Genomic DNA, 26931 nt, shown 5'->3' on the forward strand with positions numbered 1-26931 from the left:
ATCTGTGCACTTAGGGATTTTTGAGAAAAGCTCAAAATACACTTAACACCTCTCAGTTTACATTACTTCCCCTCACCTTCCACTTCACCCAATGGGCAGTTTCAGCTAGAGCAACTAAGGAAGCCTGAGACTCCTGCCTCCTTGAAAACCACAAAGCAGTTTCCTATTCTGCCTTTGAGATTTGAATCCTATTCTCTAGAGCTGTACTTTAAAGAGTCCTAATCATATCTCACTCTGACTACTGGGCTCAGCTGTCCATGAGGTTGTGTGGGCTTCCTGCTCAGTCTAGGAAAGGCAAGGGCAAACCTAATGCGCAGATGGGGCTTTGGTCTCTTTCTGAGAGATGGCATGATGTGAAGGTCTAGAGCTTCTAGACAAACACTTCATTGCTCACTGAGCTTTATCACCAGTACCTCCCAGAGTTGTACCAGTTTCCTACTGGCTACTGTTACAAGTTACCACAAACTTAGAAGCTTAAGACACAACTTATGGATCTTACTAAGCTAATCAAGGTATGGGCAAGTTGCTTTACATTTTGGAGGTTCTACAGAAGCAGTTCTCAACCTGTGGGTCGAGAGCCCTTTGATATTCTGCATATCAGATATTTATACTGTGATTCATAACAATAGTAAAATTATAGTTATGAAATAGCAATGAAATAATTGTATGGTTGGAGGTCACCATAACATGAAAACTGTATTAAAGGGTCGCTGCATTTGGAAGGTTGAGAACCACTGCTCTACAGGAAAATCCACCTTCTGACCAGCTACTAGATGATGTCCACACTCTCTGGCTAGCTGCCCCTTAGAACTTCAAAGCCAGTGATGGCTGCTGGAGTCTCTAATACTCTTCTTGGTTCCCTCTTTCACACTAAAGGATGCTTGTGGTTACAGTGGGTCCACCAGAGTAATCTAGGCTACTCTTCCCATTTTAAAGTCACCTGATCAGTAACCTTGATTGTATCTGCTATCCCCTCTCCCCATCCTTTGGCTCTGTGATGTATAACAGAGGCATGTCCAGCTACACCTGCATGTACGTGTGCATGAGGAGGCTAGAAGCCAACTTTGGGTAGTTGTCTCCATCACTGGAAAGATAAGTAGAACTTTAGTTTTTGACACTGGGTCTCTCACTGAACCTGGAGCTCACTGTTTTACCTAGACAGACTGAGAAAACCTGGGGTTCTAGGTGCATGCTACCAACCCCAGGTTTTACGTAAGTGCTGGGGATTCAAACTCAGGTTCTCACACTGACAAAGCAAGGACTTTTCCCACCGTGGTGTTTGAATGAGAAACATCCCCTATAGGTTTGCGTATTTAAACATTTGGTTGCCAGTAGTAGCACTGTCTGGGGGAAGTTATGGAACCTTTAGGAGGTGGAGCCTTGCTAGAAGTATGTCACTGGAGGTAGGCTCCGGCAGTTTACAGCCTCATCCCACTTGCAGTTTGCTCTTTTTGCTTTATGAGAGTGGATGGGGATGTGATTTCTCAGCTTCCTGTTCCAGCCGTGGGCTGCCATGCATCCCCGGCCATTATGGACTTCCCCTATGAAACCATAAACCAAAACAAACCCTTTCTTCCACAAGTTGACTTTGGCTCATGGTGTTTTACTGCAGCAACAGAAAAAGAACTAATGTTCCCATTGAGTCATCTCCTCAGGCTCATACCTGCTATCTTAAATTACATATTCACAGGTTCCAGGGATTAAGTTATCTTCTGGAGACCATTATTTTGACAACCAAAAAGTGGCAAGAGCAGTACTGATATAAAATAATTATAAATACGTAAAATAATTATGTAGCAGCTGTTTGTACATTATGTAACAGTTGCAATGTGTCCAGTACTGCATTAACCACTTTTACAACATTAGCTCCAGTAATCAAATGCTCCAATGAACACTATTATTAGTTTGCAGATGAGGACATTGAGGTTAATTAGGTTGCTCAGGCTCACCTAACTAGTGAAAAGGAGTCTGAAGCCCAGCTACCAGACTTTAGAGCTCTGAACCACTATTCCATGTGGTCTCTTAAGAAACAGGGTACCTTGGAGGGGTCACTCACCTAAGAACAGGACAGGCACACTCATTTCTGTAGCACATGAGCTGTCTACACTCCATAGGCAACTGCCAATGTTCTGACTTCTATGGGGTGTCTATGGGGCTTGATTAATAGACTATTTGGCTGAGGATTAGTTTGGCCAGGATTAGTTTGATGAATAACATATGTAAATATGGAATTTTCTATGTATAGAATAGAGGGTCTTTGAAGTTAGCCCTTGTCAAACTCTAACATGTGCAACAGTCATGCAGGGATCTTGTTTAAGTGCCAATTCTAATTCACTCTAGGATGAAGCTAGAGTCTCTTCAGTGGCCATCTGCAGGCCACTTTTGAGTAGCAAAGTCCTTAGCTATAATGCTACTTTCCTGTCAAAACAGTAAAACTATCCATTCTTGTGGACATGTATCAAATGCCACTAGGCACTGTGCTAAGTGCAGAAGATAAATAAACCATCTTTGCTCTTAAGGAGGTCATAGTTCCCTTAAAGTTTCTCTGAATTTTACAAATCCAGGGCAGTATCTAATACAAAACATTAACAACAAAGCCCCTACAGAACTACCTGCAGGGAATACTTATACAGACTGTGCTGGAAGCAGGATGTTGTGACAGCCTCTGTTCAAGGACCTAACAGATGACTCAGGCCAGGATAAAAGCAGGTACTTCTGTGAAGCTGCGTGGGTGGACAAAACTGGTGTCAGTGTGCAAGTGCCTGGATCTTAATTGTTTCTCAAAGGTCCATGTATTCAAGGTGGAGTCCCAGCCTGGCACTATTTGGAGATAACAGGGTTTTAGAGTCAGGCTGACTGAGAGCTCTTTTTGGGGGTGTCCTTGAAGGGCTTCCCCATAAACCCAAAGCAACAGGGCCAAATGATCACAGATCACCCTGCCCATTTAAATCTTGAGTGTTTGATATAGTAATGGAAGGCTGACTAATAGAGAGTGCAACTTCACAAAGTCAACAGAACATAGACACACAACCATGCCTATACACTATCTTTGGGTCCCACTATTCAGCATGGCAATCCTGTTAAGACTTGCCAAGCACTGGAAAGCAAGGATGTAAACAGAAAGCTTACATCCTAAGAGGTAGCTCGAAAAAAGTGGTGGCTGAGGAAGGAAACAGCCAGAGTAGACATGCTGAGTACTGCAGAGGAATGGGAGGGTCTTCTTACCGAAGTCCAAAGCCATTAGTCTAGGACAAAGCAGTTGTTCTCAACTGGTGTGATTTTGTACCTTCAAGGGACATTTGGCAATGTCTGAAGACAATTTGGGTTGTCACAACTGATGGAGTACTACTGGCATCTAGTGGGTAAAGGGCAGAGGGACTGCTAAAAATCCCACAAGGCTTAGAACTGCCCACTACAGCCAAGAATTATGCATCCGAAAATATCAACAGCACCGAGGTTAAGAAACCTTGAGTAAAGAATCTATTCTAGGTCAATAAATGAGCACTACTCCATAGCTTAGGGCTGTCCAAGTGAGCACTGTGCAATGACAGAAATGTTTTCTATTCTGCACTGCACCTGGAATATGGGTAGTGAAACTGATTTTTTTTTTTTTTTTTGAGACAGGGTTTCTCTATGTAGTTTTGGTGCCTGTCCTGGATCTTGCTCTGTAGACCAGGCTGATCTCGAACTCACAGAGATCCGCCTGCCTCTGCCTCCCGAGTACTGGGATTAAAGGCGTGGGCCACCACCACCCAGCTGTGAAACCGATTTTTTATTTAAAATGAATTTAATATTTTATTTTTTTAAACCAATTTATTACTTTTTTTTTCTTTAGTCTGGGTCTAACTAATCTCAAATTTGTACACTATTTCTGCTTCAGCCTTCCAAGCGCCAGAATTACAGGCCTGTATCACCAGTCTATCTTAAATTTAAATAGATACATACGGTCCGTCGTTACCATGTTGGACATTTAAGCTCCAGGACTTTAGTGTTTTTCTAGTTTCACAGGCTGCTTCTTTCCACTCTTCTGAAACCATCTACTCACTTGACTGTCACTAAGATTTGACTGGGGGTAAAAAACTTCACGTGCTCACACACACACATACTCAGTAAAACATTACCAATTAAACGTTCCCTATTCCGAACACCTGGAAACAAAGCAAACATCAACGCACCGTTACACACATATAATTTTGCATAAGGTCAGATTACTCCCAATTACACTGGCAAGGAAGAGTGACACGACTAAAGATTAAACATGACAAGCCTCTGAGCAGCGGATCACGCTTTGACCTGATTTCTGCACTGGGCCATTTAACGGTCTCTTCAGAACCTGTTAAGAGCCGGCGGGACAACATCACAAGGAAGTTCTCCACCCCTTCAGAGAGGCCACTTTCTGATCTTGCCGGCTTTGACTGAGGCCACATTGAGGATTCCCCTGGTGTCAGGCACTGTGCTAAGTATTGCACATACGTTAAGTTAGTTCATTTTCACTGCTGCTATTTGGGGGCACCAGGAGGTTAAAGAACTTGGCAAAGATGGGGCTCCTGGATTTCCCGCTCTAAAGCAATGTGCTAAGAGAGGTCAATACCGAACCCGAGGCGAGCAAAGCCAGCAGGAGCTGCATAGCCAGGGCGGGGTCTCAGGAGCTCTTACTTCTCGATCTCCAGGGCTGCCACCTTCCGCTTTTCGTAGAGTTTATCATTCAGGGCACGCACAATGTTGGGCGTGAGCGGCGCGAAATCCTTCTCCGGGTTCATGGTGGCAGCTCGCGCTGCGCCCGGGAGCTTCGAGACACCTTAGCCCGAGGCTGCCGGGGCTGCGCCAGGGCGAGGGGAGTGTGAGGCTCGGCACGGACCCCAGAGCCCGCTCATGGGCTACACCATCCCGGGCCCTCTTGCCTTGTCCTGCCGTCGCGCGCCGCCTCAGGTACCTTGCCCGGACCCTGCTCTCCCACGCGCAGCCCGGACCGCCCCACAGCTCACGCGACCAGCTCCCGCCAGGAACCGGCAACGCTCACTGGGCCGCGGCCATGTTACTCAGGTCACGTGACGCCGCAAGCACTTCCGCCTTCCGCTGGCCGAAGGTTCCGCCTCTCCACGGCCACGCCCCCGCGCGCTTTCGGCGGCGCATTGGCCACGCTCCTCAGGGCTCCACCCCCTCCCCGCCCGCGGCTCAGTTCGGTGCTGTGTTTTGTGTGAGAGTGGAGAGCAGGTGGTGGGTGGAGCTTCAGACGTGCTGCCAGAGTTTATCTCGCAGCCGGCTTCTGGAAATGGAATTTACGGAGGGAGCCTAACTCAGTTTAATTTATGCATTAGTTCTTTAGTCACTTAACAGTCACTCGCGCTTATGCCAACGTTTCCAACATTTTCACTATTTCCTAGCCATTTGTCTTTACATTGTGTGTGTGTGTGTGTGTGTGTGTGTGTGTGTGTGTGTGTGTGTGTGTACATCAAGGTGCCTGTTTGGAGGTCAGAAGACAACTTGGGGGAGTCGGATCTCCCCTTCTACCACGTAGGGGGTCCCAGAATCGAACTGCTGTCGTCAGGTTTGGCAATAGACGTCTTTGTCCAGCCCAATTATTAATTTCGAGACAGGGCCTCAAACTGCCTATATAGCTTGAGGATAGACTTGAACTCCCAATTCTCCTGCCTTCACCTGCTGAGTGCAGGGATTCCAGGCGTGCATCACCACAGCTGATTTTATGTAGTGCTTGGTATGAAACCTGGGGTATCATCCTTGTTAGACAATTCTACCAACTGAGCTAAAACCCCAGATTGTACTTAATACACTTTCTCAAATCTACTAGTATGTGTGCTCACATGTTTATGGGGACCTGAGGTCTGGTGTCCTCTATAGCTCTTATTTTTTCACTCTGACCTTGAGACAATGTCTCTTGTGTCCTAGGCTGGACTCAAACTATGCAGCTAAGGATAACTGTCCTGGCTAATTTTTATGTCAACTTGACACAAGCTAAAATCATCTTGAGAGAAGGAGAGCCTTAATTGAGAAAATGCCTCCATAAGATTGGGCTGTAGGCAAGCCCCTAGGGCATTTTCTCAATTAGTGATTGATGTGTGAGAGCCCAGTCCATTGTGGGTGGGGCCACCGCTGGGCTGATGGTCCTGGGTCCTGTAAGAAAGCAGGCTGAGCAAGTCATGGGAAGCAAACCAGTAAGCAGCACTCCTCGAGGGCCTCTGCATCAGCTTCTGCCTCCAGATTCCTGCCTTGAGTTCCCTCAGTGGTATACTTATAAGCTATAAGGTGAAATAAACTGTTTCCTCCCTAAGTTACTTTTGATTGTGATGTTTTATCACAGCAGTGGATCCCAAACATTCAGTAACTACATCCACATAAAACCTGAGAGAGCTTGGGAAAGGGTTCTAGACACACAGAAATGGAGCCAAGAGCGGCTTCCTAGTCCTCTCTCTCTCTCTCTCTCTCTCTCTCTCTCTCTCTCTCTCTCACTGACCTGTCTCCTGGCTGTTGCTTTCCGGCTTGAGCCACCAATGCACCATGAGATAAGCTGTGTGGTGGATTCCCGCAGTCTCTCAAAACTGCAGCACAAAAAGGCATCTCCTGGCAGCTGCCTGCAGGAGGGATCCAGGCGCCAAAACAGAGGCAGAGGTCCTAGCCATGCTGCTTAACAGTTTAAAGGCTCACGCATTAAGAAAAAAGATTACAGATATATAGTAAAGACAGATTCAGATTTAAAAAAAAAACACCTCTAAATGGGTTACAGCATGTTAAAAAATATACATAGGCTTGGGAGAGAGAAAAGAAAAAGTATACACAATCGTAGATTAAAAAAAATATAGTTTTAAAATAATAAAGTCCTTAAAATGAGAGTAAAGTAATATAAAAGAAAAAAGCCACATAAAGATATAAAATACACAGAGAGTGTGGATACTGTATGTTATTGTGTTGTCTTTGAATTTTTTGACTGCTGAGGAATGAGCAATAGTTGCTAAGACACGTTGGATTATGAAAGCTGCTACATTAGATCAACCTATATATTTTAAAAATGTCTTAACTTCAAAATGTAAGTAAAAAAATGTGTTACTTTGGAGAAGTTATGCTTTTGTTCCCACAAAAAAATAGAAGGCTGTGGATTTGTTCAAGATTAAAGATGATCAGGTTTGCTCAAGGAAGACACCCTGAAATCCTGGCTACAGGCAAAGAAATAAACCTAGAAAAACTATAAAATATGTATTGTATATTTTACCTGCTCAAACATAAAACAAAAAATCATCTTTGGCTGACTTGTGTACAATGCACAGTCTATATTTGTATTAATACAGATGTGTATGTTACCTTTAAAAGTTTATGAATTTTCAGAACAAGGAACAAGACACTAATAAAAATGGATGGCCCAGGTGATCCAGCATCCAGAACAGCTTCAAGGCTGCTGACTGAGATGACCCAGCCTCACAGAATACTATAGTCAAGACTTAACCATTATCCTAAATTTTCTCAGGGTCCAAAGATTATCAGCAACCCCAAATAATAGGAAGTAATCTAGAGAAAGATGCCCACATTTACAAAATATTGATTATAAATGTTTGTTATCACTTAAGGGGGTTTGGTTACAAGTTGTTATTGATAATGGTCAAAAACAAAAACCTAAACAAGGAAGATTAGATCACAGGGATCTTGTTCTGAAAAGAAAAAGGGGGATATAGAAATGATAGGATAGAAGGGTAGATTATTGAATCTACCTTTAACCAAGAAAACAACTACTAGTCTTAAATATTTTACATTGGTAGAGATTTTGATATATTAGTACAAATTTAAAGTTAATTTTGTTATACTGTATGTATATATATACTCTTGTTTGGGGTATTGTGTTTATGCAACTCATTTAAAAATGTAATGTATAATTAGGAAATACAAATTAATAGTCATCTATAATAGTCAAACTTATAGTCATATTAGGTATGTTTTCAAGGTCATACACAGATATATTTAGATAGATAGATGGTCTTCAAACATTTCAAAGACCCACAGAATATGGCATTTGCTATGTTTAATAACCTAAAGATTTTCATGACAGCGAGACACATTTGCTCCCAGCAGCACCAATTTACTTCACAGAAGATAATGGGCATCAAAGAAACTCTACATGGAGTTTGCTTTCTTTTTGGCAAAGCTAGTCATTTGAGCAAAGAAACTGCCCTTGTCTCAATTACTGACAGTGTACTGTCCAAATTGGACCAGTGGGACACAAAAGAAATCGATCACCAGACTTTGCCAAGACAAGGAAGGACAGTCCTTCAAAATTTCCTGCTTCAGAGAAAAGTCTGTCAGATATTCTAGGCCTATAGGCCAAAGATGGATGCCCCAACATTACAGAAGAACTTAGGGTGACTGTCCAGGCAGTCTGATGTCTCTGTCATTAGGTAATATTTCACCCTTCTGAGGTCTTTGACAGATAATCATAAGTTCCTTAGTTATGATAAAAGGAAAATTAGGTATAAAACTTTAGAGTGGCAAAGATAAAATAGATAATAGAATATTTTCTCCAATTTTTGCCAAATACAAATGGACTAGAGAGTGTAACTATAATTCTGACTTGATAACCGTTTTTGTTGTATATAATTTTACTATGTTAAAGTTAAAATCTTCCTTTTTAATTAGACAAAAAGGGAGAAATGTGGAATATTCCTTTTCACCGTGTGACTATATGTCATTGCAATTGGTTTAATAAAGAAGCTGACTGACTTATAGCTGGACAGGGTAAGGTTAGGCAGGAGAGCCAAACTGAGAATGCTGGGCAGAAGAAGGGAGGAGTCAGGAGTCATCAGCAGAGAAGCAAGATGGCCATGCTGTACTGAGAAAAGGTATCAAGCCAAGTAGCAGAGTGTAGGTAAGAAACATGGGTTAATTTAAACCTTTTAAATCTAAGAGTTAGCTAGTAACATGCTTGAGCTATTGGTCGAGCATTTATAATTAATATAAGCCTCAGTGTGTTTATTTGGGAGCTGCTGGTGGGACAGAAACTTCCGCCTACTCAGCAGTTAAAACCTTACTAAGATAATAACTAAATGATCCTCAGGCCTCCACCTCCTTAGTGTATGCTGCCACATGGGGTTTACGTGGTGCTGAGGACTGAACCAAAGGCTTTGTGCATGCCTGTCAATGAACTGAGCTACTTCTCCAGCCCTAACTTTTTTTTTTTTTTGTGATAAGGTCTCTCACTGAACTTGAAATTCATGAATTTGGCTAGAGTAGCTGACCAGTAAGCCCCAAGGACTGGCCTGTCATCTCCACCTCCCCCACCTCCCAGCACTGGAGTTAGACACCAGGCTTTAAGTGGGTACTAGGGATCTGGTCAGGTCTCCAGCCTTGTGTGGCTAAACACCCTACAGGCTAAGCCAACTTGCCAGTCCTTCAAATCTATTTACTTTTAAAACAAATCTTGAGTTCTCACCTCAGCCTTGCTTGTGCCCTAAAATAATAGATTCAATTATGTTTCCTAAGACATACTAAAACATTGGCTATTTAAAAGTGATATTATCTCCTAAAATTACAGGTTCTAACTGTAACAGCCTCCCAGACCTTAGCACAACTGACTCCATGGTGGAAGTACCATTCAGGCCATTAAACTCAGCATGTGGACAGCACCACTTGCCAAAATGAAAACAAGGACCTAATCCAGCAAAGTCCATAGTTCTGGGAAAGTCTCTAAATGCATTAACCTTGCTTTTTGGCTTCTGCAGTTCTGCTTCTAGCTAACTGTTCTTGCTAACTGAGCTGTGTCAACCCGGGATGTGGTTTTGTGTTGAAAAGCTCATCTGAGAAAGACTTGGGGCTACACTAGGATCCTGAACACCCACTGTAGTTGCTGATCAGCTTTAATAAAGACTCTCTGTTGACTTAAACCTGTGTCTGAGTAGTCTTCTCTGGTGGACGCCCTGCAACACTAACTGACCTGTGTGTGTCCATGCTCTGATACCCAGGAGGGCTAGGTTACAGATAGCAGCTCTAAATTTACTGAGGGCAGGTAGGCGTCTAGATAGAATCATGGGAAAGCAGCTGCTTTGGGTTGTCACATTAAATGGTGGAACAGAAATCGCATCTGTGTGATAAAATCAGGGGCGGGGGGGGGTTGTGGCTAGAGAATGATTAAAGATGCAGTTAATGGGGGATATATTCAAATTCAACAAAGCTTTCAGAGTCAGGAATTTAGGAGGAGGGCTAGTATACCCTTGAGTCCAAAGAATACTACATTTGTTTTGAGATCCAGGATGCTACACACTTTTTAGCAATAAAAAGCACACACATAAAGCGTACCATGATCTTGAAAGTGGAACATCAGCCTTAGCTCATAGATCAGAGACACAGTGAGTGAGGGGCTATGGTAGGCAGAGTCCTTGAATGTGAAAAAACTCTTGTAAATACAATGAGCTACTCCAGAATTATTGTGTTCAAGAGCACAAAAGATTTTGCAAGTGTAATTAAAGTCCATAACGGATGAATTAAAGGGGAGGTAGGAGATTATTGTGGGTGGGCCTGATATAATCAGGTGAGACCTCAAAGTGGCTTGAAATTTGACATGGGAAGATTCTCCAGGAGTCATGTTGTGAACAGCTTATCATGGTAATGACAGTGGTCTCTAGTTGGTGAGAGCTGTCTCCTGTCATCAGTTGCCAAGAATTCCAGCCATAAGACACAGGCACTGAGTTTTGACAACACACAAGGGAAACTCAGAGGCATATCTTTTCCTACTTGAGTCTTCCCATGAAGATGAGGCTGATCCTTGATTTAGCCTTGTGGATCTCTGGACTGAGAACCCAGCTCAGTCCATGTGGACTCTTGACCCACAGACACTGAGAGAATAAACCCATGTTGTTTTAAGCTTCCAGGCTGGCAATTGTGTGTTATGTGTCTACAGTAAACAAATGCTGGGCCTCATCTAAAATTCAAGAAGTCATAGAGAAATTAGCCAACAAAATTCCATGAGTGTGTCTTCTTACCCATAGGGTTTTCACGTGTGGCAAAAGCTTTTCCAACACAATCTAGTGATGGAGCAAGGAGCCCCTTGAGCACCCCACAGGTACGAAAACCTCCATAGATAGATGTAGATAGACTCATGCCCTGAGAAAACATGTTGACTGCTACTTTCTTCCTTTTACCTTGCATCAAGTACTTGTCAAAGACATTCTAAAATGTTGAGCAAAGTTTATGTATTCAGGATTAGATGATGGTTGACACAGTGAAAAAAATTAAACCAAGGTAATGGGGTGATTTCGGTCTGTTTTCTACAATGTCCGTTCATTTCCAGTGAACCCATGTCTAGTAGAATATTTCACCTGTTTCTTTGCTTTTTGGGGTTGGCTCCTTTGTAAAGTGAACGAATTTCCCAAGGGTCACACTATTCACACTATGGCAAGGCCTTTAATAACTGGAGCTGTGCTGTTTTTTTTTGTTTTTGTTTTGTTTTTTCCTACCAGCAAGACCTCTTTTCTCCAGAAACTGCATTCTGAATCAGGTTGCTAAGAAACCGGCTTTTCCATAAAGCCCAAATGAATGCTTTGTCCACCTTTACGCCAGAAGTTTCTAGAAAGAAACTTCCCTGATATCTTAGAGATGTAGAGGAATTAAGGTCACTTATTCATCCGGGGACTAGCAGTGGTACTGTGAACGGAGACCAGGGATGGTTCTTGCCTCTCTGCCTGCCTTCCTCTTCTCCGGCCCTGCTGGCCAGCACTCCCTACCCTGACTCTTCTAGGCTACGGGGTAATTCATATGCTGCAAGCTCACTGCTCTTCCACAGTGATGATTCATCTTGCAGCCCCATTTTGTGTGCTTGTCATGACAGATTTTTTTTTTTTTTTTTTTTTTTTTTTGGTTTTTCGAGACAGGGTTTCTCTGTGTAGCTTTGCGCCTTTTCCTGGAACTCACTCTGTAGCCCAGGCTGGCCTCGAACTCACAGAGATCCGCCTGGCTCTGCCTCCCAAGTGCTGGGATTAAAGGCGTGCGCCACCACCGCCCGGCTGTCATGACAGATTTTGGAGTGGTTCTCTAGGAACTGTTAATAACAGCTACACCAATGCATGGAAAAAGTCCTGTCAGTATGAATTGAACGGCTACAGGTGAGGTTGTACCCTAATCAAAGCGGTTTCTTCAAAGGCAAAGCAACTTTTAGCTGGAGTTTCAGGGAAACAACCCAGCAATCTGGTTTTGCAGGTCCTCCCCAGAGATTCTGATATAAATTAAAATTGGGAAATTGCTGACTTTATGCAACTTCTGTATCTGCCAGTCATAGCAGCTGCTCGCTGATGTTACCATCCTTTCAGATTGCTGGCTAGTGTGGCCTTTGCTCAACCAACCACTGGAAAAATCTCTCATCCAATTCTTTGTCTTTATATCTATTATTTTTGTCTTTTAAAAATTATTTTATGACGTTGTTATATGTGCACGTACCTGCACACGTGTGTGTGTGTGTGTGTGTGTGTGTGTGTGTGTGTGTGTGTGTGTGTGCCTGTCATGGTATGGAAGTCAGAGGACAACTTTCAGGAGTCAGTTCTCTCCTCCCATGTGGGTCCTGGGGATTGAACTCAGGTTGTCAGGCGTGACGGCAGGCGCCTTCAAGCTGCTGGCCCCTATTAGTAGTATCCTTACTGGCTAAAATGAATTGGTTATGAACTATAGGTCTGAGTTTACAAGCGTTATAGGAAACACTATTTGGCATTAGTTGTGTATAGCATGTACTGAGTGAGGGTTCTGAGGAGGTACAAAAAGTTGAAGCTCTTTTTCTGTTGATAAACCACCTTTAAGGGCTTGGGAGATGACTCGGTGGTGGGCATATCACTTGCTGCACAATCCTGACACTCTACACTTGAAGACAAGAACCTAACTAAAAACTGGAGACAGCTGTGCATGCATCTGTAATCCCAGTGTGCTCCTCATGGGAGGTGGGAGGCAGATACAGGAGAATCCCGGAAGCTCATGGGCCAGCTAGCCTGGAGTAGGCAGAAATGAATGAGAGGCCCTGTCTCTAGGTAGACTGGGGCAAGTCCTCTAGGCAAGGACTGACACCTGAAGCTATCCTCTGACTCCATACAAGTGCCATGGCACATGCATACCCCCCTTTCTCTCTCTCTCACACACACACACACACACTCACACACACACACACACACGCACGCACACACACACACATACACACACATGCACACGCACATGCACACATATACACAGCACCACCATTTAAGTCAATATAGTACTACAAACTTTCGTCCTGGTACTCATGAGGCTGAGGCAAGAGGAATGGAGTTCAAAGTCAACTTGAGCTACCCTGTCTCAAAAGAGCCCAACCAAACCCCAACCAAACAAAGAGGACCCCTAAACTATCCCCTGCAAGCCTATAATAGGTACTAGGCTTATTAAAAAGTAGATTGCTGGCCTGTAACCCACAGATTCTAACTCAACAAGTCTATGCCAGAGACTGAGAATTTGGGTCTTTAGCAGCTTCCCAAAGTGGTCCTGGGATCATTTGGACATCCACTTCTTCTTCTTCTTCTTTTTTTTTTTTTAAAGACAGGGTTTCTTGGTGTGGCCTTGGCTGTCCTGGAACTTGCTCTGTAGACCACGGTGGCCTCAAACCCACAGAGATCCACTTGCCTCTGCCTCCCAAGTGCTGGGATTAAAGGCGTGCGCCACCACCACCCTGCAGGACATCCACTTCTTTAGGGACTTTGTTCCCAAGTGGCCATCTGCTTTCATATCTCCTCTCTCTTGCAGGTGGACTGCCTGGAATAAGAAAAGGGGAAGAGGCAGAAGCAGGGGAACACTCAATGAGAGGTAAGTGTCTGTAGAAGCAAATCTACTTCAGAGACAGTATTTAACCATATTGATTTAACACGTGGACCCTGTAGGCCAGTGGTCCTATTAATACACCCTATGAGGCCCTGGGGGAAAGAGGTGGGTGTGGGGTCAGGCCTTTGGACTGAGGCGGGTGCTCCACATCTCTGTGTGGTTGGAACTTCCTGGGAGGCATGGAGGAAAGACAGATGGCCACCCTTTAAGAGCATGTGACATAGTTGCAGTTTCAACATATAAAATTGGGATGAGGTCTTTACCATGGAAGGATTCCTGACTGAGATGGAGTAACACAAAGGAATGGCTGTGCCTGCTGTGTGGCCCTGGTTCTCACCCTACAGTTATATATGTATGTGTGTGTATATATATATATATATATATATATATATATATATATATATGATATGTGCATATGTGCATATATGTATATCATAAGAATACATGGTAATCTCACTCCACCCCAGCCCAATTCAATCACTATTTGGGAAGGGTAGGTTTTGGGTGAGAATGAGGTGACTGCATGTAGCAGAGAAACAGTGGCCTCCAACTGATTGCTGTACTCAGGGCTGGGGAGGGAAGAAGGAGGTGGGGGGTCTCATTAGCATTCTCCAGGACCCAAATTCCAATGAGGACTTACCTCCTGCAGCAAATAGATATGAGAGCTGGAGGCTGACAGAAAACACAAGAGAAACAGTAAGGGATGGCCTTCCCGAATGGACCTAATATGACCTGCTTGTCATTCTGAAGATGACTACTTCTTTAGCTTTTATGAGAAAGCAGAAATGATATCACATCAAATAGAGTCGCATCTGGGGACTGATGGCATTTCAAGGAGAATCAGTTCCCTGCACTGGACACTTCTAAGTGCTGTGTGGAGGTCATGAGCGGGATACCCGTGTCTCCTTACAAACTGGGATCATTGCAGAGTGCTTAGCTGTGGGGAACACAACTATTGAGACTGTCACTGAGTGATTTAGCCTGAATGTAGATCTGTCGTGTGTCATTAAAAATTTTAATGTGGAACATAAATTTCATATCTGTATTTGTAAAACATAATATAGAAATAGCTTCCTCTATAATTGAACACATATAAGAAAGTCCTTGGAAAATTCCCATTTCTTCTCTATTCTTTGTTAGGATGGTGCACAGCACATGGCTTGTGGGCAGAGAAGATGGCATTGGTTGATGAAGCTGTGACTTACGGGGTGATCCCTTTCAGATAATAAACCCATTTGATTCCAGATTCGGCACCTTCACACTGAGGGCAGGTGACAATCAGCTTGGAGGTGATAGGGGTTTTACTGCCTGATGGGTTCCCCTCAAAGAAGACTGTGATGTTGTTGATCTTCTTGGGCCGTACAGATTCTACAGCCCGGATGGTGAAGGCTGGGTTCTCCACAATGAAGGAGAAGTTCACTGTATGCAAGAAGACATTTTTGAAGGGGATGATGATGTTGTATCCGGCTCTGATTAGGAAGGGTCCTTGGGGCTTGGGGGGCAGAGCAATTCCAAAGAGTGGGATGATGTATTCACCACCTATGAGTGAGGACAGGCTTAGGATGCCTTTGGTCTCACCCAGGTGGTTGGGCTCAAAGAAGACTTCCACGCTGACCTCGGTGCCACCCTGGGCTCCTGGGGCTGCGTTAATGATTCTTTCCGTGTGGAAGTCAGGACAGTCCGTCTGAAAGGGAAACAGAGTACCTTGACTCACAGAGGATCCTAAAGAGACCATCAGGAGCCCAAGTCAAGCCCTTCCACTCTCTGACATTAAAGGACTTAGGTTTGTGTGAGGCTGGGTAGGCTGTAATGTGATAGCCTATACAATATGGAGCTGAGTCTTTGAAGGTAAGTTCACTCATGACTATCCCAACCTTGCTACTGAGAGATGTTAATAACGTGCCTTAAGATGTATAGCTAGATGCTGCTGCTGGGGAGAACCAGGAGCTCTCTCCTTTCATTCACATGGAAGATGGGGCATTCTAGCTTGCACAAAACTAAAGGGGGCCATTTGTATCCTAGAAATTTAATCGTCCATGAGGCCCATCAGGGTCTTTTCACCCCTCGAATGCTATGGCCTGAAGCATTTGAGATAGGAGTTGTTCTTCAGCAGAATCTCAAGCAACTGTGATAAACAAGAGTCTTCTATGGGCCCTTACTGGAGAGAGAGAGCACAAGCAAGAAATAAACCTTTTTCTTTTTTTTTTTCCTTTTGAGACACCCAGATCTCAGGGTGGTTACTACACATAACCTAGTCTCTCTTGGATATGATAGTCAGGAGGTCTACGCTTCTTGTTATAACTATGGATTCTTGATTTTCACTGGGGACATGATCATCCATTTTAAACACCCCTCTTCCTAGTTCCCCTTGTGGCTGAGTCTAGTCCTGTGAAATTTTGTTCCACGGGATACTGGGAGAAGTGTTATATGGAACTCATTTTCCCTGTGGGAATGTCATGGTACTCCATCTTGGTTCATGAGGGCCAAGCAACTCTACGGGGATAGAGTATTGGGAAAGGAAGAGTCCGGGTGGCTGTTGTCGGGGAGCTGCCATTCTAGACCAGACTGCTCACATCCAGACTATTGTGAGAGGCACGAATTTCTATTTGCTGTTATTTAGGTTTTCTGCCTTACATTCCAACTGTTATAATGGCTAATGTATATGAAATGCTTGCTATGGGCTAGGTACTAAGGAGTAGGCTTTGCGGACATATTGCATGCATGTAAGTGCTCATACATAGTACTCCTATGAGGGTGCAGGTCTCAGGCTGCTATGGTTTGGATGTCATCACTAAAACTCGTGTGGAAAATTAATTTCCTTGGTGAGGTATTAAAGATGTGGGACCTGCTCACCTTGCAGCCTGCTCACCCTGCAGCCCATCACCCTGCAGACCACTCATCCTGCAGGTCTTTTACCCTGCAGTCCACTCACCCCGAGTCCACCTCACCCCACAGTCTGCACACTTTGCAGTCTGCTCAACCTTCAGCCTGCTCACCCTACAGCCTGGTCACCCCACAGTCTGATCACCCTGCGGCCCGCTTACTCCACAGCCCGATCACCCCACAGGCTGCTCACCCTGCAGTAGTATTCTGTCTTCTGCCGGGTATAATTGGTGAACTTTGCCAAGATGCTTTGGCTGCTGCCGAGGACGGTCTGGAAGTGGACAGGTTTCTCAGGAGGTGCAGGCAAGGCCTTCAGAACAAGCTCATACTGGTAGTAACCCAAGTCACTGTTGTGCAGGTTCAGTCTTCCAAAGGTTTCTCCGGCCTTTAGGGGCTGGAATTCAAATGAGAATGTTCCCTGGAAGAGAAGACAGAGGCTGCTGTCATGCTGGAAGTTTGACCCATCCTCTCCCATCAAGTGACCTGCCCCAGGCCTTGAAGCAGGTGGTGGCAAAAATAATGCTTCAGATACAAATACCGAAGCTGACCCTGAGCCTGGGACCTTCAGTCCAGGTTAGGCTGTTCTCTTTCCCTTTCCTCCCTGTCTGGCTTTCTCTGTTCCAGGTATTTTTCCATCCCAAATCTCTCTGAATCTAAGAAACAGGTGTTGGCCCCTTCCTAGGGAAGCACATTTATGGAAGTCAACAGGCAGTTCAAGGTCAGGCAGCCCCTTCTTTGCATAGAGTCGTTCTCAGAACAGCTTCCCGGGTTCCACCTTTACTTGAAGAGAAACATTCTCTTTCCCCAGTTCTTTCAAAATGACACAGGAACCAAAGGGTACTGTTTATAATAGCAAAGAGAGAGAACGACTCAAAAGCACCCAGTAGGAGATTGGTTTAATGACTTGGGGTCTGCTCATCTCAGCAGAATATTATACAGCCACAAAAGAATGAGGTAGAATTGTAATGAGAGGTGTTGATATTGTAAGTGGAAGAAAGGAGCTCTGAAAAAAATACATAAAGCTCATACTTATTAAAAATTAATTTATGTGTGTGTGTGTGTGTGTGTGTGTGTGTGTGTGTGTGTGTGTGTGCACATATGCACTTGGTTAGACAGCAACTTTCTGGAGTTGGTTCTCTCTTGCTTCCTGTGGGACCCAAGGATCAAACTCAAGTCGACAGGTCTGTGTGCAAGAGCCTCTACCCAATGAGCCACTTTGCTGCTTTGCTGGCCCGTTTTTGTTGTTTGTGTGTAGAAAAAAAGTCTGTAAGAACAGCTGTTCCTAGCCAGGCAGTGATGGCACGCACCTTTAATCCCAGCATTCAGGAGGCAGAGGCAGGCGGATCTCAGTGAGTTTGAGGCCAGCCTGGTCTACAAAGCAAGTTCCAGGACAGCCAGATCTGTTATACTAAGAAACTCTGTCTTGAAAAACCAAAACCAAAACCAAAACCAAAGGGAAAAAAATTCCTGGTGTTATGTTTGGGGGAACAGGGTATGGGAATCTTTACTATTTGATATACTTCTACATAGCTTGAAATGTTTTTTTACTATAAAGAGCTATTAATAAAACACAAAACAAACACAGGTCGGAAGATGGCTCATCAGTTCAGAACACACGCTGTTCTTCTAGAGGCCCAGGGTTCAAGTCCTAGAATCCATATCAGGTGGCTCATGACCACCTGCAGCTCTAGCTCTTTGGGGATCTAATACCTTTAACATCTTCAAGCACCTGCACTCACATGCACACACACGCACATCATTAAAATAATTTAAAAATTAAAAATAAGAACAATTCTTTTTTTTTTTTTTGGTAGCCCAGGCTGGCCTCGAACTCACAGAGTTCTGGCTCTGCCTCCCGAGTGCTGGGATTAAAGGCATGCGCCACCACCACCCGGCAAGAACAATTCTTATTGAAAAGTAATCAGAATAAAGAGAGCATCACCAAAGCTATAGATGTTTAGCAAACAGAGCATGATACAAAGACGATTTTATGATCAAAGTGACATGAATGGACAAGTGCAAAAACAAATAGAGCTTATAGAAACAGACTCAAGAAGAAACAGAAAGTCTATGGAGTTGTGGAACTGAATCAAGAGCCAGGGACTGCATCAAGCAATAGAGTACTTGCCTAGCATGCCTAAGGCCCTAAATTGAATTCCTAGTATAAAAAAAAAATCAGTCTGGGCAATGGTGGTGCATGTCTTTAAGCCCAGCATTCAGGACAAAGGGAGGTGGATTTCTGAGTTCGAGGCCAGTCTAGTCTACAGAGAGAGAGCGCTCCAGGACACCAGAGCTACACAAAGAAAACCTGTATCAAAAAACAAACAAAATCAGTAGCCAAATCCGGTGATATAGGCCTTATAACTAGCTGCTCGAGAGCCTGAGACAGGAGGAGCACAAGATGAAGACCTGTCTGGGTTAGAGAATGAGCTCCAGGCCAGCCTGAGTAATACAGTGAGAACCTGTCTCAAAAGAGCAGGGGTGAGGGGGTCTGGGGAAACTGGGCCTGTAGCTCAGGGGGACAAAGCTTCCCAAGGATGCACAAGGCTCAGGGTTTAATTCCTAGCACTTTCAATTTGTTTCTTCCTTAAAGAAATTCCAGGACAGCAGGGCTGAGGAGAGGGCTTAGTAGATAAAATGCAAGCATGTCACTCCTGAGATGAGGCAGTGAAAGAGTCTGTCTGCAAGCTTCTCTCTTGTGCACACCTCTGTCCCTTTCAGGTTAGCCTCTGTCCCTTACATCTTTCACTCTAGGGAAGTTGGGCCATGTTAGAAAATGCTCTAGGGAGAGGTCCACATGATGACTGACTGAGACCCAGAAACCTGCCAACAGGGAGCTAAAAGCCTTTCCAGCAACCCCATGCCCAAGTCTGGAAGCAGATCTTCTAGTCCCAGATGGGAGGATGACTAGGTCCCTGGTTGACTGCCTGACTTGAGCCTCATGAAACACACCCTCCCCCCCAGCAAAGACTGCCCAGCCAAGCTGCCATAGCTGGAGTCCTGACTATCCGTGCAGAGAGCAAGCATTTGCTGCCTGACAAGATGCTAAGCTTGAGAGTAATTTGTTATGGATCAACAGATTACAGATGATTAATTCTTAAAATAATTTTAAAATAATAGAATTCCATTCAAAATCCAGAGTTCTTTTTAGTTTTCTTTATTTCTTCTGAGCAACTTGGCTTCAAAATTTACATAGAAGTGAAGAGTCAGGAATAGTTGACATATTCCTGAAGAGCGACAAGAGTGCAAGCTATCACCAGAGTGACTGGTCGACAGCTTTATTTGATGTCAACCAACCCTTCTCTAAGTATTTGTTCATAAAACACAGAAATATTGGCATGAGAACAGAAATTATTTTATCCCAGAGGAGCTAGAACAGTCCCACGGATGTATGAGTTTCATTTATTTTATACATGCTTCTGCAGAGTAGAAGGGAAAGATGATATGAGATTTGTTTGTTTGTTTTGTTTTGTTTTTTTGAGACAGGTTCTGGAGTAGCTCAAGTTGGTCTCAAACTCAATACATAGCTGAGGATGATCTTGAACTTCTGATCCTCTTTCCCATACCTCTGGAGTGCTGGGATTACAGGCATGTGCCACCATGCCTGGTTTAAAATGAGAATTTTAGCTAGTTTGAGATGATTCATATTGACTTGGGGAGCAAAGTGAAACTTCGACTCACATTATACATAGAAACCAGCTCTCTAGGTTTAGGGCAAGAGGATAACAGTAGTCACAACATTGTTTGGACTCTCCTCAGATACCTACTCTATCCCCAAACACACAGATCAGCTAGGCTCAAAATAACAAGAACGAGCTAACATCTATAATGAAACTGCAAAGGCGACCTCAAACTCAAATGTGAGTTGGTAGAGCCAAAATACCAAGAGCGATGAGCCTGGTGTAGTAGTAGCTCCTGCATGGTGAGGGGAGCATCAGCTCTAAGAGCCAGAGAGCCCACATCACCGCTGAATTAAGGGGATCCACATAACCTGGGAAACTTGGTGGGACACGCCCCAGAAGCTGAAGGGGTGGTTTCAGTTTAACTGCAAGCTGTTGTAATAAGATTAACCTAGTGGGGGCAGTAGAGACTCAAAAGGAGAGCCTGCACTGGTCCAGTGCAGCAACAAAAATAGGATCATGAGTTTGAGGCTGTTCTGGGTCACACAGGGAGACCCTGTCTCAAAGACGCCAACCCAAACCCAACTCAACGCAAAACATCACCAACAAAAACTGACCAGCTGGTTGAAGCCCACTTCTGAAGGACAGATACAACCCTGCCAACAATGGGCAGGAGAGTGGAGGAAAACCTAGATCCTGGAGATGAAGGAAGAGGTGGAGTCGTGTGAAGGGAACAGGCAGAGTTGGACAAGGGCTGGAGAGGCAGGGAAGTTAGAGTGGGGATTTTGATGAAATGTAGACAGTGAGTTTGGAATGACAAACTGGTAGAAGGACTAAAAAGGAAAGTCCATCTTCCCCTCCGTTCATAATTCCTGACCATGTCCTTTTAGCCATAGTTGGAGGTTCTTATGTGCCTCTTCAGAACACTCTGTACATAAGCAAGTACAAGCAACAAGTGTACAAGTATATGTGTGTACATATGTGTGCATATAAATGTGTATGTGGTGCATGTGTATACGTGTATGCATATGTATACGTGTGTGTGTGTTTTATCCTGATACTTTATACACTTTGCTTTCTTTTTTCCACACTAAGATCCACGATCCTTTGTGTGTGTGTTGTCCGGGAATCAAACCCAGGATACTCCATGCATGCTGGGCAAAAGCACTGCAACTAAGGTACACTTCTAGCTCTACACTACTTTCACAATTAGCAAAAAAGATGTTTTTCCTTTAGTTTGAACAAGGTAAACAATCAAGAGATGAAGTAATTAATTACAAAGGAGCCCATACCAAAGCTAAGTGTTCCTAGTTCACACGAAGACTTTGACTGTAGAAGAAAGGAACATGAGGTTGACTGTCCCTTGCCATTCTTCTTGCCCTCTCTCAGGGCTAGCCTACACTCAAGGGCTTCAGAACATAAACCCAGAGCCTTCATGGGTAGAAGCCTCTGTCATAGCCCTCAAGGGTCCCCTGGCAGTCAGGGCCTTACCTCAGAGTTTGCAGGCACAGCGAACTGGGAAGGTAGGCTGATGTCATTCAACTTGCACTCTGTAGAGAAGGTCACAGAATAGGGTAGGGGATTCTCCAACTTGATGGAGGCTGACGCATTCTGGCGGACTGAGGTTGTCATCTGGATGGTTTTTATAATGCCAGAAGGGATGACCCTGAAACTCACAGTGTAGTATAAGAACTCACTGGTCACCTCGTTCCGGAAGATCACCTGTGTTCACAGGCAGAATAGAAAGAAGCAGGGGAGAGAAGATATTAGTCCAGGGTTCTCTGTCCACACTCAGGTTCTCCTGCTATCTGGGAGCCTTGCTGGGCATGTGAAACACACAGACTGGGGTGGCATGGCTAGCCAGTCCTATCCCTGCCAGGCAGCCTTTCTCTTTAGGAACTGTAGTCTGGCTTTGTGCAGGCGAGAAATGATTTAAGAATCTCAGTTCACTTCAGAAGACACTAGAGCAGCTTGGTTCATTGACAGAATTTTACCAGTGGGGACAGCCAGGAAACCCCAGGAAGAAGTGAGATCTTCAGAGCTTCCAGCTGTAGTGGGATTTATGCCTACTGCTGTTGCTGCCAGAGTTTCAGTGAGAATGACAATGACAGACAGCATCTAATGCTCACTGGGGGGTTAGTAGATGTCAGGCTACATGATCCTCACAATGGGTCGGCAATGCCCTCACCCTTTACAGAGGAGGGAATGGAAGTGTAGCAAAGCTCAGTGTCTTGCTGAAGGTCATGTGCAACAGATACCCTGCATGGGGTGAATCAGAGCTCACCCAAACAACACTAAGTAGGCCCTCCCTATAACTAATACCCTGCTCATCTGTCAGAACTCTTCCTGGGAGAACAGCGGTGTTGGCCTGGTGTGCTTGTGGTCGTTCATACATAGCAACTTAAAACAAATTTCTTTTGGGACAGGGTCTCATGTAGCTCAGGTCAGCATACAACTCCAGAGGTAGGCCTCACACTCCTGAGCACTGGGACTTCAGGTATGTGCCACTGTGCCTGGATTTCATGTGGTTACTCTTGTGGAGTAGACTCTACCCATTTGTAGTACATTGGATTGTTAATCTTGTTATTATTAGGTGGTAATTTTATTTATACAGCCTGGCTTTTACATACATTCTTTTAAAGACCTTGTCTAATTTTATACTTGAAAATCTTTCCCTCGGTGATTCCATCATTACTAATAGCTCCAAAAACTGTCTGTAAATAAACAACACTCAAGCCTTCAGTCCTGACTGCTGCTGTGAGCTGTGAACTCACATAGGCTCCCCTACATCAAAGCGCTTCTTTCATTTGAAAGTTCTACATTGACAGGATAATGTCTGTTTCCCTCCACTAGACTGTGCTTTATAAGAACAGAGACCGCGCCTAGCTTTGGCCATTGTTGTATTACCAACACTTAGCACAGAACATGGCCTGTGTGCTCCATGGATATCTATTAAGCAAATGAACGGATTAGGCAAGATAGCACCAAGTGAACACTCTGGTGCCTGGGGACAGTGCCTGGAGGAGAGCACCTGTTGTTCTCGAATACCCTAGGGTCAAACCTCCGGGCATTTTAGGAGGTGCCTTTGACATGGTGATACCTTTGCAGTGTATAGTCCCTCCTTGTGGGAAAAGAAGTTCAGCTTGTAGTCTTTCTTGGAGCCAGATAGTACATCAATGTAATCAAGGCCCTTCATAGTGACACTTAGGTCTGGCCTCTCTGGTTTTATCATTTCCACGATGACCCGGAATCTGGAGCAGTACAAGAGAGGAGAGGGGCGATGGGAAATGACAAGAGACACTGGAGAGACAGGGGGATTGTCCGAAGAAGGGGAGGAAAGGGGCTGGGTCTACTTTTGCTTTTCTGGAGATTGTATGGGTCTGTGGTTCTAGGCTTCATTCTGTCACTAACAATGGCAGTCACTTCCATCTCCTGAGCCAGGTAGTAGTCCCTTCTCCATGTTATTTACAGATAGCCAGCTGTCATAATGTTTAGAGGAGGTTTGTTTCATGAATACCTCCACTTTACGGAAGGGGAAATAGAGGCCCAAAGAAGGACGATAACACGTCAGACGACATTCGTGGCTATTGGCAGAACTGTGGTTCCCACTTAGATCTGAGCTTTTGTCCACTCTGCCAAGCAGGTGGTCTTCAAGAAGATGCGCTTCTAGCCTCGAGGCCACTTGCTCTTGACCTGTGCGAGCCCTTGTCCTCTCTACCCCCTGCTGTAAGCACAGCGAGGGCTTTCTTCTCTGGCTAGTAGCTCAGGTACAAGACACTCAACAACAACAAAGACAATGACCGCTAGGATCATCAGAACTACTATTTATCGGGCATTTATTTTAAGGTAGGCAGTGCGCTACAATCTGTAAGAATCAGCACTCAACAAGAAGACTGGGTTCGTGTCCATGAGACACCTGGCTGCATTGAGGGCTACGTCTCTGACTCCCCTGAGCCTGCCCTTCTCTGTAAGCCCTGAGTGGAAGGACCAAACTGGACGGTGGAAGTCATCTGTTCCCCCAACCCTGACTGCTCGCCCCACTTTCTCACCTTTGGGGCTTGTTCAGCCAGTTGCTGATTGGCAAGAGCTCAGTATAGGGAGTCTTACATGGAACTTCGCGGTAGATGTTGGCAACAGCTTTGGGGAGTTCAGCAGTTCCGTGCAGGGCATACAGCCAGCCAGTCCCATCCGGGAGGGGGAAAAAGAGAGTGCCCTTGGAAGAAGAAGTGACAGATCAGAGTGACACCGAAGATCCTGTATTAACAGGCACCTACCTGACCTGGAGGGGGCAAGTAAGTCTAACACTTCTACTTTAAAATTTTAACTTTTTTTTTTGTGTGTGTGTACATGTGTGTTGTGAGTGTGTATGTATGTGTGTGTGTGTATGTGTGGTGTGTGTATATGTGTGTATGTGTGGTGTGTGTATATGTGTGTGTGGTGTGTGTGTGTATGTATGTGTGTGTGTATATGTGGTGTGTGTATGTGGGGTGTGTGTGTGTGGTATGCGTGTGTGTGTGTGTGTGTGTATGTGTGGTGTGGTATACACATGGCTATGTAGATGAGTGGACCTGTGTGCAACCACTCGGAGGACAAAGGAGGATACTGCATGTCTTCCTTTATTACTTTCCAGGACATTTCTTTAAGACAGGGTCCCTCACAGAAGCAGAAGCTTGTTGTATTGGATAAATAGTAAAAACTGAAGAAAGTGTCATTTGCTTCTAAGTGCACAGACTGGCTGCCTTCCTTTTCTGATTTTTTTTTTTTTTTTTGGAGACAGGGTTTCCCTATGTCACCCTGGCTGGGCTGGAACTCGCTCTGTAGACCAGGCTGGCCTCAAACCTAGAGACCCACCTGCCTCTGCCTCCCAAGTGCTGGGATTAAAGGTATATGTCACTACTATCCAGCCTGATTTTTAAAATTATATTTCAAAAATATTTATTTTTATTATTTTTATTTATGTGTCTCTGTGTGGGTATGTGCATGTGAGTGTAGGGCCTACAGAGGCCAGAGAGGGCATTGGAGTCCCCTGAAACTGGAATTATAGGGGGTTGTGAGTCCCCCAACATAGGTATTGAGAACCGAGCTCAGGTCCTCTGTACGAACAGCAAATGCTCATAACTGTTGAGCCATCTCTCTCCAGCCCTTAAATGACATTCTTATTTCATTTATGTGTGTGTGTGTGTGTGTGTATGTGTGTGTGTGTGTGTGTGTGTGTGTGTGTGTGTGTGTGTACATACACATAGAGCACTGGATGTGTGGAAATCAGAGGACAACTTGTGAGAGACAGTTCTCTCCTTCCAACATGTTGGTCTTGGGGACTGCAATTTGCAAGGCTTGGTGGCAGGCACATTTATCCCATGAGCCATCTCGCTGACCCTCTTCTGATTTTTATTACAGCTACCATGATGTTACTGATGTGCTTAAACCAAACAGGAACTTCTCGATGCTTGGTCTAGGCCTTCGTTTCAGAACCGAGCCCTCGGATTCTAAGAGGCAAAGGGGGGAGCCACTGCCTGAGCACTGTCCTGGCTTTCCCAGAGTTCCAGGATCTGGGTACTCACTCCTTATTTGAATAGTCCTCCGACTCCTAGCTCTAAAACGGCCTTTTAGCCCCTGACTACACAGCTCCTTGCTTCCTCTGTGCCAGAGAGCAGGCGGAGGGCCTCGGTGTACCTGGTGCTTGCGGTTCTCCAGATTCATGGTGCGAGGCTTGTAGGTGATCTCATAGGGCTTGTTTTGCTGATGGGCCTCCAGGGTGATGAACTCGGGCCCTTCCCAGTGCTCGCCCTCGAAGATGGGGTGCAGATTCCAGGTCTGGTTGGTACGGTTGGAGAGCAGGATAGTCTGTGTGTGCCTGGAGCGCACTTGGCAGTTGAAGTTCACCACCTGGAAGAAGCAGGAACGTCCCTTTCCATGCCACCTCCTCTGAACTGTCTTCCAGGGGCCGGAGCTACAGTGCGTGCATGTGTGTGTGTGTGTGTGTGTGTGTGTGTGTGTGTGTGTGTGTGTGTATGTGTGAGGGAGGGAGGAGAGATTTTAACAGTGTTTCCCACAGTGAATTCCAAAGGACAGTTTCCTCTCATTCATTCAACAAACATTTTTGGGTTCCTTCTTTCTAGCGCTGTGTGCCCCTATATATAGATACACACATATACACACATGTACACACATACACACACATATAATTTTGAATCTGGTTTCAAATACGAGAGAAAACATGTACTATTTGTCTTTCTAAGTCTGGCTTATTTCATTAAGCTTATGATTTTGAGTTGCATACATTTTCCTGCAAATGCCATGGTTTCACTTTTCTCCACAGCTGTGCACAACTGCATTGTGGAGTGGCTGGACACACGCAGTCAGTCAAATCACTTCAGTGCAGACATGAGGACCTGAGCTCACTTCCTAGCATCTGGTAAAAGCCAGGCGTGGCAGGGTCTGTCTGCAAGTCCAGCATTGAGGGGAGGGAGACAAGTGAACCCCAGGAGCCCCGTGGCCAGCCATCCTAGCTGAATTTATGAGCTGCAAAAATTCACCTTCTAAGCTGGGTGGTGGTGGTGCACACCTTTAATCCCAGCACTTGGGAGGCTGAGTCACTCGGATCTCT

The 26931-nt window shown here is 44.8% G+C and overlaps 2 protein-coding genes across 6 annotated transcripts in view; both read right to left on the minus strand.

Annotated features, from left to right (window-relative positions):
- The window catches only part of Vac14 (VAC14 component of PIKFYVE complex), a 113705-nt gene extending 108659 nt beyond the window's left edge, over positions 1 to 5046 (minus strand). Inside the window, exon 1 of one of the 2 annotated variants that reach the window (XM_052728234.1) lies at positions 4657 to 5046. In XM_052728234.1, the coding sequence (XP_052584194.1) occupies positions 4657 to 4760 (104 nt within the window). In that variant the 5' untranslated portion in view covers positions 4761 to 5046. Of the gene's footprint in view, positions 1 to 4591 lie in introns of both variants that reach the window. The other variant, XM_052728235.1, reaches the window with a different exon arrangement.
- Positions 5047 to 11875: 6829 nt separating this feature from the next.
- Positions 11876 to 26931, minus strand: part of Hydin (HYDIN axonemal central pair apparatus protein) — a 365841-nt gene continuing 350785 nt past the window's right edge. For 2 of the 4 annotated variants that reach the window (XM_052727907.1, XM_052727910.1), the window contains 7 exons: positions 25998 to 26210; positions 24374 to 24537; positions 23425 to 23575; positions 21816 to 22046; positions 16898 to 17122; positions 15027 to 15505; positions 11877 to 13755 (listed from right to left, as the gene is read on the minus strand). In XM_052727907.1, the coding sequence (XP_052583867.1) occupies positions 13725 to 13755; positions 15027 to 15505; positions 16898 to 17122; positions 21816 to 22046; positions 23425 to 23575; positions 24374 to 24537; positions 25998 to 26210 (1494 nt within the window). In that variant the 3' untranslated portion in view covers positions 11877 to 13724. Of the gene's footprint in view, positions 13756 to 14817; positions 15506 to 16897; positions 17123 to 21815; positions 22047 to 23424; positions 23576 to 24373; positions 24538 to 25997; positions 26211 to 26931 lie in introns of those variants that run through there. The other 2 variants (XM_052727909.1, XM_052727908.1) reach the window with 2 other exon arrangements.

The sequence above is a fragment of the Peromyscus californicus genome, unplaced genomic scaffold (assembly GCF_007827085.1).
Source record: "Peromyscus californicus insignis strain IS unplaced genomic scaffold, ASM782708v3 Scaffold_8__1_contigs__length_139910024, whole genome shotgun sequence".
Taxonomy (NCBI): Eukaryota; Metazoa; Chordata; class Mammalia; order Rodentia; family Cricetidae; genus Peromyscus; species Peromyscus californicus.